The sequence below is a fragment of the Bos javanicus genome, chromosome 10 (genome assembly GCF_032452875.1).
Source record: "Bos javanicus breed banteng chromosome 10, ARS-OSU_banteng_1.0, whole genome shotgun sequence".
In the NCBI taxonomy this organism is placed as follows: domain Eukaryota; kingdom Metazoa; phylum Chordata; class Mammalia; order Artiodactyla; family Bovidae; genus Bos; species Bos javanicus.
The window spans coordinates 29,242,747-29,263,668 of NC_083877.1; the positions used below are offsets into that span (position 1 = coordinate 29,242,747).

The 20,922-nt window shown below is 39.6% G+C and overlaps 1 protein-coding gene across 10 annotated transcripts in view; it reads left to right on the forward strand.

Moving 5' to 3' along the window:
• Nucleotides 1-20,922, forward strand: part of FMN1 (formin 1) — a 502,692-nt gene that overhangs the window by 211,668 nt on the left and 270,102 nt on the right. For 9 of the 10 annotated variants that reach the window (XR_009739073.1, XR_009739072.1, XM_061430674.1 and 6 more), the window contains one exon: nucleotides 6,313-6,374. The exons of the other annotated variant lie outside the window; for it this stretch is intronic. Coding sequence is in view for 7 of the 9 variants with exons in the window: in XM_061430674.1 (XP_061286658.1) it covers nucleotides 6,313-6,374 (62 nt within the window). In the remaining 2 variants the exon portion in view is untranslated. The remainder of the gene's footprint in view (nucleotides 1-6,312; nucleotides 6,375-20,922) is intronic. 10 annotated transcript variants of the gene reach the window in all.

Here is a 20,922-nt window from a genome sequence, read left to right on the forward strand (position 1 = left end):
TTGCTCTACATCTTCACCAGCAGTCAGTTCTGTATAACTTTCTTCCTGATTGCTAAATGAGAATAGGCACAGGTAATGTATCTGATAGAGTGCCTGATGAACTATGGATGGAGGTTCGTGACAATGTACAGGAGACAGGGATCAAGACCATCCCCATCGAAAAGAAATGCAAAAAAGCAAAATGGCTGTTGGGAGGCCTTACAAATAGCTGCGAAAAGAAGAGAACCAAAAAGCAAAGGAGAAAAGGAAAGATATAAGCATCTTAATGCAGAGTTCCAAAGAATTGCAAGGAGAGATAAGAAAGCCTTCCTCAGCAATCAACGCAAAGAAATAGAGGAAAACAACAGAATGGGAAAGACTAGAGATCTCTTCAAGAAAATTAGAGATACCAAGGGAACATTTCATGCAAAGATGGGCTTGATAAAGGACAGAAATGGTATGGACCTAACAGATATTAAGAAGAAATGGCAAGAATACACAGAACTGTACAAAAAGATCTTCACGACCCAGATAATCACAATGGTGTGATCACTCACCTAGAGCCAGATATCCTGGAATGTGAAGTCAAGTGGGCCTTAGAAAGCATCACTACGAACAAAGCTAGTGGAGGTGATAGAATTCCAGTTGAGCTATTTCAAATCCTGAAAGATGATGCACTCAATATGCCAGCAAATTTGGAAAACTCAGCAGTGGCCACAGGACTGGAAAAGGTCAGTTTTCATTCCAATCCCAAAGAAAGGCAATGCCAAAGAATGCTCAAACTAGCACACAATTGCACTCATCTCACACGCTAGTAAAGTAATGCTCAAAGTTCTCCAAGCCAGGCTTCAGCAATACGTGAACCGTCAACTTCCAGATGTTCAAGCTAGTTTTAGAAAAGTCAGAGGAACCAGAGATCAAATTGCCAACATCCGCTGGATAATCGAAAAAGAAAAGAGTTCCAGAAAAACATCTATTTCTGCTTTATTGACTATGCCAAAGCCTTTGACTGTGTGAATCACAATAAACTGTGGAAAATTCTGAGAGATGGGAATACCAGACCACATGACCTGCCTCTTGAGAAACCTATATGCAGGTCAGGAAGCAAGAGTTAGAACTGGACATGGAACAACAGACTGGTTCCAAATAGGAAAAGGAGTACGTCAAGGCTGAATATTGTCACCCTGCTCATTTATCTTATATTCAGAGTACATCATGAGAAATGCTGAGCTGGAGGAAGCACAAGCTGGAATCAAGATTGCTGGGAGAAGTATCAATAACCTCAGATATGCAGATGACACCACCCTTATGGCAGAAAGTGAAGAGGAACTCAAAAGCCTCTTGATGAAAGTGAAAGAGGAGAGTGAAAAAGTTGGCATAAAGCTCAACATTCAGAAAACGAAGATCATGGCATCTGGTCCCACCACATCATGGGAAATAGATGGGGAAACAGTGGAAACAGTGTCAGACTTTATTTTTGGGGGCTTCAAAATCACTGCAGATGGTGACTGCAGCCATGAAATTAAAAGACGCTTACTCCTTGGAAGGAAAGTTATGACCAACCTAGACAGCATATTCAAAAGCAGAGATATTACTTTGCCAACAAAGGTCCATCTAGTGAAGGCTATGGTTTTTCCAGTGGTCATGTATGGATGTGAGAGTTGGACTGTGAAGAAGGCTGAGTGCTGAAGAATTGATGCTTTTGAAGTGTGGTGTTGGAGAAGACAATTGAGAGTCCCTTGGACTGCAAGGAGATCCAGCCAGTCCATCTTAAAGGAGATCAGTTCTGGGTGTTCATTGGAAGGACTGATGCTGAAGCTGAAACTCCAGTACTTTGGCCACCTCATGTGAAGAGTTGACTCATTGGAAAAGACCCTGATGTTGGGAGGGATTGGGGGCAGGAGGAGAAGGGGACGACAGAGGATGAGATGGCTGGATGGCATCACCGACTCGATGGACGTGAGTCTGAGTGAACTCCGGGAGTTGGTGATGGACAGGGAAATCTGGCATGCTGTGATTCATGAGATCACAAAAAGTCGGACACGACTGAACTGAACTGAACTGAATGTATCTGTTACTTGCATGTCCTCTTTCACAGTGCCTATTAATGCATTTAGCTATTTTTCATTTTCTGTAGTTTTTTAAGGAACTATTCACACATATATTTATACTAGATCTTTGGTTATGGGTTCCAATTATATTCTCCTACTCTCTGGCTTGTCTTTTCTCTCTTTTTATAGTATATTGATGAAAAGTTCTTAATTTTAATATAGTTGAGTTTATTACTTTTATCCTTTATATGCAATGCTTTTTTGAATCTTAAGTTCTTTCCTATCCTGAAGTTATAAAACTCTTACTCTGTGTTGCTTATAAGATACTTGGTTTTGTACAGTGTAACTCTTTATCAATTTAGAATGACTATTCCATGGTATAAAGTTGGGATCAAGCTTCATGTTTTTGTGACTATCCACTTTTCCCAACCAATAATTATTGAAAAGACTGCTCTTTATTGTAAAGAAAGATCTTTTGTGCTGCTTCTGTTGTACCAAGTAACCATAAGTTTATGTTGTATTTCTAGTCTCCTAGTCTATTAGTTCCTCTTTTAGTACCACACCACCATAATTGCATTGTGATAGGAAAAAGTAATTATTGTTACATAATAAGGCATGTTGTCTTACCTTTATATTTTTGTGAAGTTTCTTGGCTTTTTGCATGTTCATGCTTCAATATACATTTCAGAATGAGGTCCTTAAGTTTGAACAAAACAAAAACCCTGAGAAATGTTGAATGAGATTGCATTGGATTGTTAGACCAATTTGGGAAGATCCATCTTTACACTGCAAGGAGATCCAGCCAGTCTATCCTAAAGGAAATTAGTCGTGGGTGTTAATTAGAAGGACTGATGTTGAAAATACTTTGGCCACCTCATGCGAAGAGTTGACTCATTGGAAAAGACCCTGATGCTGGGAGGGATTGGGGGCAGGAGAAAAAGGGGATGACAGAGGATGAGATAGCTGGATGGCATCACCGACTTGATGGACATGAGTTTGAGTGAACTCCAGCAGTTGGTGATGGACAGGGAGGCCTGGCGTGCTGTGATTCATGGGGTCGAAAAGAGTCAGACAGGACTGAGCGACTGAACTGAACTGATGTCTACACTATGAAATCACCCAAAACATGATTTGCTACTTTCTATGTCTTTCTTTGTAATACATTTATATATAGTGTTTCTATTTCCTCATATGAAGTCTTGCATTTTTTGATTAGGTTCTTTTTAAGTACTTTATATTTTTAGAGGTACTTGTAAATGTCAAGTTTTTTTCTTTAAACTGTTGGTGATATCAAGATTTTTGTATTCTAATTTTACATCCATCAATTCTACTAAACTCATGTATTCTAATATTTTACCTGTAGAATCTTTTGGATTTTTTAAATACACAGTCATAGTGAATAATGAGTTTATGTTTCCCTTTTATATATGTGTGTGTGTGTATGTGTGTGTGTGCACGTGTTTTTCTTTTTTCTTGTTCTACTGCATCTGCTGGTACCCTTAGGAAAACCATGAATAGAAGTGGTAGTAACAAGTATTCTTGTGTTATGGTGACTCTCCTAGGGAAAGCATTCAGAAGTTAAATATTTGTAAGTTTTAAAGAATTTTAATGTACTATAGTGTTAACTTTTTTCTTTTTCGTTTAAGAATTCTGATTCTGAGTTTTAACCAGATGTGTAGATTCATGTAACCGCCACCATAATCACGACCGAGGATAGTCACCCTCAAAATTCCTTTGTATGCTGCTCCGTTGTAGTCCAGCATTCCCCTGTGTCTAACTTCTGGCCACCGTTGCTCTGGTCTGTTCTTCATCTGTGTGGTTTTGCCTTCTCCAGAATGTTGCTGCTAAGCTGCTAAGTTGCTTCAGTTGTGTCTGACTCTGTGCGACCCCGTAGACGGCAGCCCACCAGGCTCCCCCGTCCCTGGGATTCTCCAGGCAAGAACACTGGAGTGGGTTGCCATTTCCTTCTCCAATGCAGGAAAGTGAAGAGTGAAAGTGAAGTCGCTCAGTCGTGTCCGACTCCTAGCGACCCCATGGACTTCAGCCCACCAGGCTCCTCCGTCCATGGGATTTTCCAGGCAAGAGTACTGGAGTGGGTTGCCATTGCCTTCTCCAGAATGTTATATGAAATTAAAGAACGGTTAACCCTGAGGCTGACTTCCTTCACTGTGCATAATGCCTTTGATATTTGTCTTTGTTGATGTATTATTACTATTGTTGAGTAGTATTGAATTCTGTGGACATGCCACAGTTTATGTATATATTAACCAGATGAATTATGCACGTTTTTTAGCTATGCAACTTATTTTGCTTCTTTGGATAGTGGGGATAATGCACCTACATCATAGGGTTATTGTAGGGATGAAATGAGTTAATTGCTATGAAATACTTAGGTAATTCCTGGTATATAGTACATGCTCAATAAATACAATCCGTTATTACTGTCTACATTGTTAGTAAATATTTTGAAATAGAAAAGAACTTAACAAGTTCAAGGAATAGGAAGAGAGCCAGCGTGCCTGGTGTATAACGAGAGGGGAAGGTGGCGTGTAGAAGGTGTGTAGGAGCAGGGTCAGACCTTAATGGGCTACAGCCTGGAGTTTTTATTTTAGTCCAAATACAGTGGAAAGCACAGGGATGAGACGTGATCTGGTTTATGTTTTTTTGTTTGTTTGTTTCTTTTTTTTATTTTATTTTTTTATTCTAATTTTATTTTATTTTTAAACTTTACATAATTGTATTAGTTTTGCCAAATATCAAAATGAACCCGCCACAGGTATACACGTGTTCCCCATCCTGAACCCTCCACTTTAGCAGATCATTTAGGCTGAGAATGAGTCATGGAGGTGGTGGGAGTGAAAGAGGATTACCATGGTAGTCCAGAGAAAAGATGGTGGTGGCTTAGACCATAGTGGTGCTTATAGGGTTGGTGAGAAGTGGTTTGATTGAAGGTAGGGTTTGGAGGTAGAACCCACAGAACTTGCTGAGGGATTGTAGTTCAGTGGAACACATTCCCCATCAGAGTAGTGATGTGGCTAGTCTTAATTATCAACAGCAACACTGTTTTTTCTTACAGCTTTCCTAAAGATTTTCCTCATGCATTAAAAAAAAAATTGGAATATAGTTGACTTACAATGTTGTGTTAGTTTCTGCTGTACAGCAAAGTGAATCAGTTATACATATGCACATATATCGACTCTTTTTTAGATTCTTTTCCCTCACCAGTCATTACAGAGTACTGAGAAGAGTTCCCTTTCAGTAGGTTCTTATTAGTTATCTATTTTATGTATAGTAGTGTGTCATCTACTTTTGATTGGAAACTTAAACTTTATTGCCCGATTTCTGGAAACCACCTGAAGAAATAGCCTGCCTTTTCGTACAATTTTAAGTGACATCTGATGTCTTTCTTACTCATAATCACAGTCCCAAACACATTTGTAAAAAAAATAATAAAATAAAAATGGAAACTTATCCCACGACAGTGTTTTCTCCGAGTGTTTTTCTTTGTGGTTCTCTACAGCCTGTGTAGTGCTGTGACCCCACGTTCTAAGTCATCCTGCTGGAAGGGAATTTGATTCGCCAGTGGGATGTCATTTTAGTGGTTGGCAGGAGTTCCTGTGTACACTTGGGACTGACTATTGGAATAAACAGTATTAGACTCAGACTAAAATTGGACCAGAAATTTATTTTCATCCTCCTTTCAACCTCAACTCACCCTCGAGTCTCTCGTCCACATGACAAATGGTCTTGACTTTTTGAAGTTATCTTAAAGATTAAAGTCGGCCCTGGGTGCTGGCTTATTAGTCTTGCATTCAAATGGAGATTTTTTTTTTTTTTGGAAACAGTTAAAAATAGAGTTCTCTGATCTCACATGGAGACATTTTCTTTTATTTCCTGTGTGTCTTCTCTTAACATGACTATATTTGTTCTCTGTGGGTCTTTAGCTTCCAACTCCTTCTTAAGACAAACACCTGATCAGTCTTTATCTGGGGCACTCGTGTCTTTTTTTTTTTTTTTTTTTAAACTCTATCCTCTCTGCTTAATTTTGGACATTTCATATTTCAGGATTTGCTAAATCGGGGGGGAAATCTCCCTTCTATCTTGAGTTTCTAGTTGTATTTTGCCCCAGTGTTTATCATCTTTTGTCAGGTTAATGTCAAACTATGGTATTTATTTACTCAGTTGACTGGTAGGAGGGCTTATGGAATCTTAGAGCTACTCATTAGAATTCTGTGCATAATTTTGTGCTTCTTTGTAATTGACTTCTTTTGTGATCTTACAGAATACCAAGCTGCTATTTTACACTTGAAGAGGGAGCACAAAGAAGAAATTGAAAACCTGCAGGTATATTTCTTTGATTCCACTGAACTGGTTATTTGAGACTGATGCTTGGCTTTCTCATGTGTTGAAGTAAATACTCCGCTTTTTTGACACATTTACCAAGACAGCATCTCCACTGTGTACCTGCCACCAAGTCTTGAGTTTATCCTGGGGATGAAAGTCTTGAATGCCATTTTTAGTAGACTTGAATTCCTATTTTTTAAAAAAATACCACAGATGCATTTGGGGAAAGATTTGATTGGAGAAATGATGGTTTTATTTGGAATGCAGGGAAGAAGATCGAGTATTTAGACTTTCATTGTCAATAAGAAAGCTCTGAAATAGTTTCCTATGCACATTGCAAATTATTTTGTTGGGTGTCCTCCCAGCCTTGTGTTCGTTTCTGTGTGTTGCCTAGCACATGTCTGCAATGTGATGTCAGGCAGTTAAGGAAGTGGACCTAGTAGGAGGAAGAATTGTGCTGGATCAGCCATTCCATATCCCCAGAGAGCACTTGGATGCTGCTGACTTGAGCTCCTTTGTGAACTCCAGAAAGTCTGAGGGATCGTTTCCTTTGTCCCACTAATTATCATTCCCTTATGTTTGGTATTTACTTGCTGGGCCTGTAACAGGAAGTTTCACAGTCATACTTTGACATAACTAAATATTGAATCAGGCACTGATTCCAGTTTACTGATAACTGGGGTTGACTCCATATCTCAGGAGAGAACATTAGCGAAATTGAAATCAGACTTGGTGGTTGTATAGTGCTAGGTCATTACATGCTAATTCAGTGAGTTTGTGGATCAAATATTCTTCTTTCCATTAGGTGATAGTATACTTTTTTAAATAACTAAGATTGTATATTTGATTTTATATGAAACTACTGCAGGTAGCAGAAAGATCACTAAATAAATCATGTGTGACTCTTTGCAACCCCATGGACTGTAGCCCGCCAGGCTCCCCGTCTATGGAATTTCCCAGGCAAGAACTCTGGAGTGGGGTTGCCATTTCCTACTCCAGGGGATCTTCCCAACCCAGGGATCAAACCTGGGTCTCCTGAATTGCAGACAGATTCTTTACGGTCTGAGCTACCAGGGCAGCCTTATGGGGTATGAATTCAGGCCACCCCTGAACAGCTTGGCTTAAATAGTTTGGGGGAGGGAATAAGTCCATTTCACAAAGAAACAAAAAAGTGGAAAAGTACCTCTGACTCCTAGGGGACAAAGTGGGGGAGAGAGGGGGGCCCTTATCTCCTTTGTTGCAAAATGCTCTACAGAGACCTTGCTCTTTGTTCTGATGTGTAACAGATTGCCAGCTGTCTCAGAGAAGCTGCAGTGGGAATTAATTAAAGAAGCAGATTGCTGAAGAGGGTGGTACAGAAGTGAGTCCGTGAGCAGAAGCATTCTATAATAGCTCAGCCATAAGAATTAATACAACCTTCCCCAAGTTATAGATCAGCCCTGGGAGTACTTTGACAGCTAATAATATTCACAGTGACCACAGGTACTTGCAATCTTGGGGCTCTTCCTTTGTGCCAGGCATTTTTCTAGGCATGTTACATATATTATTTCATGTCTTTTCATCTCCCTCCACAAAAAAGTCTCATGATCTTACATCTCAAGCTAGGAGAACTTTTGAGAAGGGAAAGGGTGAATAAGTGAAAAAGAAAAAAGTATATTGTAATCATGATCTTCATTTAAAATAAAGGTTAGAAGGCAATGGCACCCCACTCCAGTACTCTTGCCTGGAAAATCCCATGGACGAAGGAGCCTGGTAGGCTGCAGTCCATGGGGCCGCTAAGAGTCGGACCTGACTAAGCGACTTTGCTTTCACTTTTCACTTTCATGCACTGGAGAAGGAAATGGCAACCCACTCCAGTGTTCTTGCCTGGAGAATCCCAGGGACGGGGAGCCTGGTGGGCTGCCGTCTATGGAGTCGCACAGAGTCGGACACGACTGAAGCGACTTAGCAGCAGCAGCAGACCAAGGTATGATTGACATTAAACATTAAAAAGTGTTCCTAGTTATACTTTAAGTTTTCTTTAAGTATATCTGAAATAATTATCTGTTCTTTTAATGCTATTGGTAAACTTAAACATATGTCCCTTTTTTTTTTCAATTTATTTATTTTTTATTGAAGGAAATTGCTTTACAATATTGTGTTGGTTTCTGCCATACATCAACATGAATCAGCCATAGGTACACGTGTTTCCCCTCCCTTGTGAACCTCCCTCCCCATCCGGCCCTGCTAGGTTGTCACGGAGCCCTAGTTTGAGTTCCCTGAGTCATACAGCAAATTCCCTCTGGCTATCTCTTGTATACATGGTAGTGTATGTGGAAACTGGCAACTCTTACTCCTCATCTGACCTAAAGAAGTGTCTTGTTGGCAAGTAGAACATTTTAAAGATTGAATTAGAAATAGTTTAAAGTAGGGAGAGATTTCTAGCTGCATCTAAAAAAACAGTTGGAAAAACTAGTAATGGTGCACTTATTTTCCTGTATGACTTTAACCAGCTGGGGTTGAGGAACAGACATCGCTTCAACTTAGGACAGGTGGTCTCTAGTTCGCCGCTGTCCCCACTCTGGGCCATTTCCTCTGCCTAGTTCCTTTAACCCCTGGGAGATGCAGAAAATAACTAGATGTTATTCTGACCAAGTCAGAAGAGATGCAAGTTCATAAATCTGTAACCCCATTTGGCTGTACTTGTGGGCACTTGCTGAACATCATCCCCACCTGTTTTATTCCACTAAGTGACAAAGTCACGTCTGTTGTCACAGGACTGGTGGAAGACAATTGGTGAGCAGCTTTTTTGTTACTCATTTCTTTATATGGATTTCAACTGGCAGCCTTCACGGCCTGTTAGATTTTCTTTCTCTGCTTACAGGTCACAGAGAATCAGATTTGTTTCAGGACCTCTTCAAAATGCCTTTCTAAAGTAAGAAAGAGTCTGTGCTTAAGTACATAGGGAAAGTGATTCATTCTGTCACCATATGTAAGAATTGATATGTGTCATATTTAGTTTTTGGAGACTGTTTTCATAGACTTAAAAAAAAAAAAATGGCCTGACTCAACAAGTGGAGAACCTAATGTCAGCTTGCTATTCTGTTTTTGACTGTAAATTCATAGGAAGTCATTTAATTGTTAAATTCCCCCACCTACAAAATAGAATCCGTTTTGATTGGAGGTTGGAACTTTTAGCCCAGAGTCTCAAGGCTTATAAAAGTGGGGAGTTTTTATCTCAGACATGCTCTGTAGCCCACACTTGTGGAAGGCTGTGATCTAGAAGGGGCTTGGTCCTGGGACCGGCTTTTCAAAATGTGTAGCAACTCAGATACATATCCTCCCTGTAATTCAAAAGCAAAAAGCTATTGATGATTGGAATGAATTCATTTCCAAATTCCATCAATTTATATATACCTTTTACCCAAAGCCCTTGACTGACTTTTCTACTCAAATCTCCAGTAGGAGAGTTGTGGCAGGTCCAACATTTTCTATGGCTTAGCTATTTCATTAATACTAAAGCCAGAAAAATTCTTAAATTTTGTTCAAGTATGCCCTTCATTTAGCAAACTTTGCCCTAAGAGTATCTGATCACTTCATGATATTCAGCATCATCTAGTTCATTTTTCAGTTCTGAATAAGTCTGTGTTACTGATTTTGTTTTTGGAAGAGTGGCACCTTTACAGTATTTATTTGAGAAAATTTTGCCTGTGGTAGCCGTTGCACAACAAGTTCATGCTTTATGTAGAAACATAGTTCACACCTGCCCTTTCAAGGCATGTGATAAAGCTAATTCTCCCATGGTGTAAATAAAGATTTTTTGCTTTGGAATTGTCTAGGAGCACAGTTTGAAAATCACTATCACAGCCCTTGTACAAAATCTTATATAGTTGGTTTTTGTCTTATTGTAGTCAGAAAACCAGGTGTGATGATACTTTATGCATGATGACAGTATGAAAGGATTCAGGTTTTTGAGTTAGGATTCAGTTCAGCTTCTTGCACTGTGACATTAGGAAATTAATCAACTTCTCTGGCATTTAGTTTTCTCAGTTTCAGCATTTGTTCAATAATAATCATATTGATGCCCAAATAACAAATATTGGAGAAGATGTGGGGAAAATAGAACCCTCTTACAGTGTTGGTAGGAATGTAAATTGGTGAGCTACTATGGAGAACAATATGGAGGTTTCTCAAAAAACTACAGTAGATCTACTATATGAGACAGCAATTCCACTCCTGGGTGTATATCTGAAAAAAAACAAAAACACTTAATTTGAAAGCTATATGCACCTCAATGTTAATAGCAGCATTATTTACAATTACCAAGATATGGATGGACCCTAACTGTCCATCAACAGATGAATGGATAAAGATATAAATAAGCTACAAGGGTATATAGTACAGTGCAAGGAACATAGCCAATATTTTATAATAACTCTAGATGAAATATAACTTTTAAAAATTGTGAATCACTGTGTTGTACACCTATAACATAGAATATTGTACATCAACTCTAGCTCAGTTTTAAAAAATGTAGTCATTTTGATGATGCCTCCATTCTAGGATTGTTCGATATGATATATACCTGAATATGAACACATGTTCAGTAAATACCATTTCTCATTCCTTTTGCTCTGCTCAAGTCTCCTTGTAATTAGGCAGCTTGAGTTTAGAGCAGTCCTCAGGCCCTTTTGGTTGAGGACTTCTTTGGGGCTTTGACTTATTCTTTCCATGGTCTTCCAGCTGTCCACTAGCCTCTGTGCTCTATACCAGGGGGTCTAAACCAGGCTTTCCCAGAGGTCATTATGCTGAACAGTGAGCCTCCAAAATGCTCCTTGACAAAAATATTTCATGGTCTAATAAGTTTGACAAATATCTTGTTCCCCTGTTAGAGCTTTACCGTGAATAGAGAAGAGCAGAGGGAGGGAGGGAAGAAGGGAGGGCTCTATAGCTTGTTTCTCACATAATTCTTTTCTTCCTCCTAGTAACCGATGTTTCTGAATACTGCTCTGTGTTGATCTGTATAATCTTATCTCAGTGCACAATCTACTTTCTTAGTCTTGAGTTCTTTGAGTGATTTTATTACCCTTTTCGTGCCACCAAGTCCTGCTTATTAGTCTAATTTTTTTTCCTCTGTTTTTTAAAGTACCTAGTAAATTTCTTGGCACATAGATGATGCAGAAATATTTTTTAAAATAACAACCTATGATTGAAAAACAAGTAGCGACTAAAATGTAATCAAATCATCACTGTGTGCCAACCTTTGTTCTATGCATTTGGTACTAGTATTAGAAAGAGTAAATGTAGAAATATAAACAAAGATTTGTCCTCATTTTCAGATTTTAAAACCTGAGGCTTTCAGAGACTGTGAATTGTCAGAAATCCTAGTATGTGTGTGTGTGTGCTGGGTCACTCACTCGTGTCTAATTCTTTGCAACCAAGTGGACTGTAGCCCACTAGGCTCCTCTGTCCATGGGATTATCCCAACAGGAATACTGGAGTAGGTTGCCAGGGAACCTGAATTTGAATCCGTCTAGATCTGTCTGACTTTGAAGCCAATGTCTTTCTATTAATCAATGCAACATTAATGGAAAGAACATTGAATCTAGAAATACAAGGTCTGGAGTGTGGTCTCACTTTGGGGACAATGAACTGTGTGATCTTCAGGCAATGTTTTTGAATCATTTTTCTAATTTACAAAATGAAGAACCAGGCTGTATACTAATAGCAGCTTTGAATTTTATCACTGATCCAGCCACACTTTAAAAAAAGTTCAGTTTGTCCACCGCGTTGTCCTTTCAGCCTTAGGGTTACCTAACTCAGCATCTGTAAACCCTGGAAGTGTTTAACACTTCTCCCTTGTTTTCCTCCTCCTTTTGGAGGTTCCCCTTTCTAACCAGGGGGGTCTCTTGTCAGCTCTCCTTGCTTCCTTGGGACACAGTGTTCTGTCCTCCCAGTGCTGATTAGGATGCGTGACTCAGTGAGGGAGCACAGCTCTCAGAATGGCAAATGCAGCTTCCATAGGAGGGCCAGCTCTGCTTTCTGACGGGAGGGAAGCATAAAGATGGGTAGGACTTCTTTGGCTCTCTACTTCCTCAATTTTGAAAGTGGAGGGGAAAAAAATGCATGTCCCATATCTGGCTTTTGAGGAGCTTGGATAATGTAAAAATCCTGTTTTTTGACCAGCACTTGCAGCAGTTCAGAAGTAAGTGCCTTAGAAATGACACATTGTTTTATCAGTTTGTGACTAATGTTCTTTGAGTTGTGAGATAGAAGAAAACTAGCCAACAGTCACATTTCCTTTGCGGGAACCTTTTCCGTTTACCCCATTCATCACAGCCACAGTCCTCACTGAGGGGAAACTTGACTGAAAACTGGCCTGTAGCAGGCCCCTGCTCATTGTGCAATGCAGGCACATTTCTAATATGGTAACTCCTACTGTGAAATGATCCAGGGATGGGTGCCAAACTAGAAATTAACTTATGTTGTACCTTGTGGGCCCCCAGAGAACTAAATGGTATGTTGGCCTCCACTATGAGAAACTTGAAGACGTCCTTACTTTCCACTCTCTAACCCACCCCACTGGTCCATTTCTAATAGTAAACACATTGCTGTTGAAACAAAATTGAGTACAAACTACACTTGAGCTGATACAGCTAAGTTTACAAAGACATGCACACCCTGATCCTAGCCCATTTGTTACGTTCTTTACTATCAACATAACACATTTAAATCTGTTAATTCCTGGCGAATACTTTGAGGGAAGGGAAATAATTTGTAGATTGATAAACAAAACTTTTGCAAATATGAAATATTTCATTAAACCCTTATGGCATTCCCCTAAGTGCTGATATTTCATTACTGAGATGCCAGGAAAGATGAGAGAGTGTTGGGAAATATCTTAATTTATTATTTCATTGTGTGCATATAGTATAATGTTAGGAGTTTAGTGGATTTACTGGTTTGCCCCTGTTGATGTGCCTTGTAGACTCCCTGGCTATGTAGAAGCATGCAAGTAACTTTGGGATTGAACTTTGATGAAAAACAAAAAGTGATTAATTCCCTGGCTGACTTAGCCCAGGAACCCTTTGTCTCAGCCTTCAAGATGCTGTCTCGCCCCATATAATTCCACTATTTTTTCAAGTTGCATTTGCTGATAGAAGGAAGCTGGTTGTAGAATGAAGACTGTGTGCTTTACTTGAATTCGTATCATTGAGGCTGATGCCGGCTTTGTTTGCCTCCTTCAGGCACCATCAGCTCCAAACATTCCCACTGTGTCTTTTTTTTTTTTTTTTAATTGAAGCATAGTAGAGTTGCAGTGTTGTACACAACCTCTGTTGTACAGAAGAGTAGTATTTTAAAATACTGTTTTCCTTTAGGGTTTATCCCAGAAGATTGTATATACTTACCTGTGCTATACAGTATGACCTTGTTATTTCTCCATTCTAAATGTAATTGTTTGCATCTACCAACCAGTCCATCCCGCTTCTCACCACCCCTCCTTGGCAACCACAGTCTGATCTGTGTCTGTGCGCCTGTTTCTGTTTTGTAGATAGGCTCATTTGTGCCATATTTTAGATTCCACATATAAGTAATATCATATGGTGATAACATATGGTATTTGTCTCTTTTTTCTGACTTACTTCACTTAGTATGATAATCTCAGGTTGTATCCATGCTGCTGCAAATGGCATTATTTCATTCCTTTTTAATGGCTGAGTAGTATTCCATTGTACGTATGTACCACATCTTTTTTCTCCATTCATCTGTCAGTGGACATCTGGGTTGTTTCCAAGTTTTGGCTGTTGTAAATAGTGCTGCTGTGAATCCCTTTGAGTCTTAAACTCTGAACTTGAGTCACTCATGTGAGCCAAGATGATGATTCTTTTTTCAGTAGTTTTTGATGGAAGGGGACAAGCAGATGCTGGAATGGTGACTTTTTGAATGTTGGCCTTTGTTTTTTAAAAAACTTTTAAACTTTGAAGTATAGTTGATTTACAGTGTTGTGTTAGTTTATGGTATACAGCAACGTGATTCAGTTATTGACCTTTGCTCTTTTGACTTTTCATGAGATATGAGAAAGTGAATGAAGTATGTTAGATCCCATGGGGAGTGCTTCCTTCTCCCTTGATATGTCCTACTTTGCTCAGTAATGCTGTGTGTTTGTTAGTCCTGTGCCGTTGGGTGAATAATGGGCTCTGTAGCAATAAAGTAAGAGTATAGAACTAGGTAGTCTATGTTTTCTTCTGAATTATTTCTGGCCTGGGCAGAGTGGGCCCATGTGTCTGCCTCAACGCAATCCAAAAGTCTTTGAGATACCCTTGTTCCACATTACCTGAAGCAGTGCTGAATGGCGAGTCAAAATATGAAAAGTTACTGAGTGATCTGACTGGATGTTGGCTAGAAATTCCTTCATGATTCATGGTATTTCAGTATTTATGTTATTTTGGAGGTAGCATTAGGAGGCCAAAGAGTTCTTAACTTTATGGCGCTGTCAAATACAATCCAAAGAAGTTTGTTTGATCATAATAATGCCATTTAAAAAAATCACCCTTCAATCAATTTAGATGAACACCTGTGGTCTAATTTCCACAGTGCTTCCCCCCATTCCCTATCCAATTGTTGATGTTAATTGCCTGATCCTGTGGACATCCATGTTGGTGACTCCTGATACTGAGCTTGGAGAAGCTGAGGAAGAATGTCCTCATCCTCCTTCTCCATGGCCTCCTGAATAACAAGCAAACATCCCTTTTGCTTTTATAACTTCATGGACTTTTATATTTCTTTTCTCTTCCCTCCTCCTTTCCTTTCTTTCTTTCTCTTGTCCTTCGCTGAAAGCGTTATTGATGGAATAGAGAGGGCAGCCATGTTGGAAAGGTGAGCAAAAGATAGTTCTTAGGGCAGAAAATTGAGTAATGTTGGTGTTCTGCTACATTTTTAGGAATGTTCTACTACATTTTTGCTTTATTTTTCAAAATTTAAATGCTGAGTACCCTTTGCTTTCTGACTTTAATTGGAGATGATTATGATCATCATTATTGAATATGAAGTACAAACTTCCAGGCATTCTGCCTGATGATTTATTTGTATACATGATATCTAATCAGTTGAGGCTCAGAAGTTAAGTGCTGTCCTGAGTTTTCATAACTGGCTAGTATAATGGCAGGGTCTCCTAACCAGCCTGTCTGGTTTCTAAATATACTTTGTTTCTGCTGTCAATTTATCAGCTGATTTGATGCACTTTCTCTAGTACAATAGTTTTCTAACTTTTCAGTTCCCCTCTTCCCTTCATCCTGTGACAAGATCTCTGCAGATCATCCCTTATTATTATCCTATACAAGCTCTTTATTGGGTTAACAAGATGGAGATATTTCTATGATGTTTATAAACAAAAAATAGCAACAGAGTTCTCTTAGTTCACAGGTTTCAGAAATGACAAGCTGTTCTTCCTAAGTATAGAAGAAAAGAGCACGTTGAAGATTGCCCTTTCTAACCTCATTTCTCATAGCAGGTCCTGAATCCAGCTTGAGGAAGAGGCTCTGGTATTTATCACCATAATCTTGATAGTTGTCTATATTCATCTTAGAGATTTGATACCTGGAGTCTCAGACAAATTAATTCCTGAGACCATTGAGAAAATATAGTGGCAGAACTTTTCTGCTTCTTGCCAGCTACTCACTTCACTGATTTCTACAGTTTGAACGTAGGAGTTCCTCAGCTGTTTTCAGACCTTCCCCAGTGGAGTCCCAGGGTTACTGATTCGTTAAGCAAATGGGAGATGTGACTGTTCTCTGTGCTGTCATCTGTTTGTAGGATGGGCTCACGTGTGATAGGTGGCGCTTTGACCTCTTCTAACAAGCCCCGCCTCATGTGGGCTTTGGAATCCAGAGTGTGAATTTATGATGTCTGTGTGTTTTTGCATTTTGACCATTTCACTGCCACTGATTCTCATGAAGGATTAATAATAATCATAGCTGCTATTTAATGATCATTTACTATGTTCTAATCTTTTTGCATGATGATTAAGTGAGTTACTACATCAACCTTACAGAGTGGCACTCAGCATCTACACTGAACCTCTGGAAGTTCTCCCACCTTGAAGGTCCTTTCCTAGAAAGGATTTGTGACATGACCTTGTTTCTGGACTGACCTTTGCCTTTGATCTCTCCTTGGGTAAAATATCAGTCCTTAAGAGCAGAGTACCTTAGCAGCAGAAATTGCTGAAGAACTAACCCACATAATGACTTTAAGTAATTCATTAGATGAAATGTAACACAACTCTAGGCAGAAGAACTGAGTAGAAACAACTGAGTGGCTGTGCAGTCTTCCTTGGGTTGAATCCTACATGTGTTCAGTTCACTTCAGTCACTCAGTTGTGTCCAACTCTTGGCGACCCCATGGACTGCAGCACGCCAGGCTTCCCTGTCCATCACCAACTCCCAGAGCTTGCTCAGACTCATGTCCATTGAGTCAGTGATGCCGTCCAACCACCTCATCCTCTGTCACCTCCTTCTCCTCTGCTTTCCATCTTTCCCAGCATCAGGGTCTTTTCTAAGGAGTCAGTTTTTGTCATCAGGTGGCCAAAGTATTGGAGCTTCAGCATCAGTCCTTCCAATTAATATTCAGGACTAGCTTTCTTTTAGGATTGACTGGTTAGATCTCCTTGCAGTCCAAGGGACTCTCAAGAGTCTTCTCCAACACCACAGTTCAAAAATGTCAAAGACCCGCGTGTGTGGTCTTGAACAAATTATCTAAACCTTTCTGAGCTTCAGTTTCTCATCTGAAACTGTGATCATGGTGACACTGTAACTTGGTTAGTAGGATGCTGATGGCAACTGTAGTGATAATTAAATGTGGGACTAGAGGTACAGTGGCAGTGTTTCAGTTCAGTTCAGTTCAGTTGCTCAGTCGTGTCTGACTCTTTGCGACCCCATGAATCGCAGCACGCCAGGCCTCCCTGTCCATCACCAACTCCCGAAGTTCACCCAGACTCACGTCCATCAAGTCAGTGATGCCATCCAGCCATCTCGTCCTCTGTCGTCCCCTTTTCCTGCCCCCAATCCCTCCCAGCATCAGAGTCTTTTCCAGTGAGTCAACTCTTCGCATGAGGTGGCCAAAGTACTGGAGTTTCAGCTTTAGCATCATTCCCTCCAAAGAAATCCCAGGGCTGATCTCCTTCAGAATGGACTGGTTGGATCCCCTTGCAGTCCAAGGGACTCTCAAGAGTCTTCTCCAACACCACAGTTCAAAAACATCAATTCTTCAGCGCTCAGCCTTCTTCACAGTCCAACTCTCATATCCATACATGACCACAGGAAAAACCATAGCCTTGACTAGACGAACCTTTGTTGGCAAAGTAATGTCTCTGCTTTTGAATATGCTATCTAGGTTGGTCGTAACTTTAATGGCAGTGGTAGATGACCGATAAATAACTATTTGTTCTGAGGATCAGCATATTTAGTTCACTTTATGTCAGTGGCTGTTGATGTGTATTTTTTGGCAGTGAAGTTTTTTTATATAAACCATGTACCTATATAAAGGAAAAATATTCTGTAATTAATGTCATAATGTTCCCAAGAGCATCGCTTTTAACATTTTTGTGATTTAAGTGTGATGCTCTTATTTCCATTACTGCCTGTTAAGGAAAATATTGCTGCTGCCATGATTTTGAGAAAAAAATCTGATATGGGAAAACATCCCAGGACTTAGGGCTCCTTAAGTTTGTACTGTGAGATACTGCATTTCAAAAATTTTTATTGCCAAAAAATGAGAACTTATATGACTTTATATACATAGCTATGGTTTTTACACTTTTTAATAATATTCAATACTCATTGAGCACCTTTCAAATATGAAATGTGCTAGAAATAAAACATTTGATAATAATAGCAGCTAACATGTATTGAGTATTACTATATGCCAGAAACTCCAGTTAGTACATACCCTGGCTTATTTAATACTTGCATGGATTATGTTCTCAGATGATTTACTGTTTAGTTAGAAAATAGAATTTATACCATAAAGGCTAGATAACAGGCAGTTTAAACTAAGTCCCTAATATTACCCAGATACTGATGAATGGAAAGATTCTGTGAGTGTTTTCGTTTTAAAGTACCTCCTTTTAATGGAGCTTGCAAATTTCAGATATTAGATCTCAACTAAGAGAATGCTCAAGTTTCAGATGTTCTGATTATCTTAAATGTTTTTAAATGTTTTAGTTTAAATTTAGATGAAATATTTTTAAATGTTTTAGAGATTGTTTTTGACTGTCTCTAGAGGCTGCTGTGGGTGTCTCTGTAATACAGTTCTGCTTAGTTTCTGTTAACAGTCTGTGTGACATGACCCCTATGTGTTTAAAATATATATAATACACATAATTTAAAGTGTTAATTGAGAAAGCCGTTTTGTGGTCTTGTGGATTTGTGTGATCGGTAACCTGTGTACACTGTACAATTATTTTAGAAGTTATTCCCCAATTTCACCACTGGAGGTCAGCTTGACCCTTTTTCTCTTAAAGCTCCAGGTTTTTTGTTGATTATTGAAAGAGCTTTCCAGTTTAGAGCTTTGCCTTAAATACATGAATAACAATATCACTCTTAGTTTATTCACAGAACAGCTTCCACAAATATGTATGCATAGTTCTGTACTCATAGGCATATACGCATAGGTATGTATAGTTCTATACTGTGCATAAATGTTTAATGTAATTTTAGAAGCAGTTTGTCATGTGTTTATGTCCATAAATATACATGCGTATACTATATGCCAAAAGACAAAAAGCCACCAGAAAACAATGCCTTTTGAAATGGATCATCCGTGCTTCCTCTAGTAATGGACTCAGCAAAAAGAAATTAGAGGCCTGTCACTATATTGAAGTAGGCTATGAGGTGTCAGGCACTGTACTAGGTGCTGGAGGAACCAGAACAGACATGGTCCCTACTTTCTTGTAGGGAAGCCTATAGTCCAGTTAGAGACAGATGTTGATAAAATAATCAGTTGATATAATATGATGGATGCTATTAGGAAAAATACAGTATGGGATGCTACAGTTAGGCTATAATTTAGATTTCAGGGGTCAGGGAAATATACTTTAAGGAAGTGGCATTTGAGCAGAGATCCAAAGGGTGAAGAGGAGTGTGGTTGGTTTGAGGGCTGTTGGGAGCTCAGTGTGACCACAGGGCAGTGAGTGACAAATAGCAGAGGCTTTGGGGGTGAAGCTCTGGAGTAGGATTTTTCAAACTTCTTAAGCTGCATCCTGGAATAAGAAATGAGTTTTATATCAAAATCCACATTACATGTTTGTGTGTGACTGTATGTGTGTGAAATAGGAGTTCTATTAAACAGAAGTAATTTCATGTGATGTATTTTGGTATATTCAATACTTTTGATTTAAAAATGCTGGTGATAAAGCATAAATTGATTTGTTATCCTGCTTGTGATCACAGACCACAGTTTGAAAACCCTAGCTGTGGCAGAGAGCAAGAGGCCGGATTCTGGAGGGGCCTTGTCCTTGTTGGTCTCTTTAAAGTTTTCCAGTTTCATCCTCAGTACAGTAGGAACCTATTAAGTTTGAGCAGAGAAGTGTGTGACACGAATAGATTTGTGTTTTCAAAAGACACCCCCCCTGGCTGCTGTTTCAGCAGGTCAATTGTAGTGGGGCCAGGATGGAAGTGGACAGGATAGTTGCGAAGCATGGCCATCTTGCAGGTAGGAGGTGACACTGACTTTGATGAAGGCAGGAGCATGGGTGGGAGAAGTCACACTCTGACAAAAAGCATTGACTTTCTCCCAGTGCTGATTGATTGTTGCTTCTGCTGAAACAGGAACTACTAAAGCTACCACTGTTGCTTCTCTGTTTTGTACAGCTTGATTTTCTTTTCCTTGGCTACCTAGACCACTATTTGAACATAATGTGCTGTTCTTAGTCACTCAGTTGTGTCTGACTGTTTGTGACCCCATGGATTGTAGCCCACCAAACTCCTCTGTTCATGGGGATTCTCCAGGCAAGAATACTGGAGTGGGTTGCCCTGCCCTCCTCCAGGGAATCTTCCCAACCCAGGGATCAAACCAAGGTCTCCCACATTGCAGGCAAATTCTTTACCGTCTGAGCCACCAGGGAAGCCCAAGAATACCAGAGTGGGTAGCCTGTCCTTCCTCCAGGGGATCTTCCCAACCCAGGGATCGAACCGGGGCCTCCTGCATTGCAGGTAAATTCTTTACCAGCTGAGCTACCAGGGAAGCTCCATTTGAACATAATAAGTACACAATAAATATTTTTTCAATGAACTAACTAATAGAGTGGGAGAAAGGTGCTGACACTCTATTACCCTTTTGAGCATGACATGAGAAAGCTCTTTCTCGGTATCTACATACTCTTCTGTCATCATAACTCAATATATGCATACAACCAGGACAATTACTTTTCTCAACAAGTCGGTGACAATTACTTATATAGTCTTTGGAAGCTGTTGTGGATTATCTGTATAATGTTCTGTTTATTAATACTGTATATAGCATGACCCCTATCTGCTGCAAATAGCCATAATACACACATTTAAAGTTGTCTCAC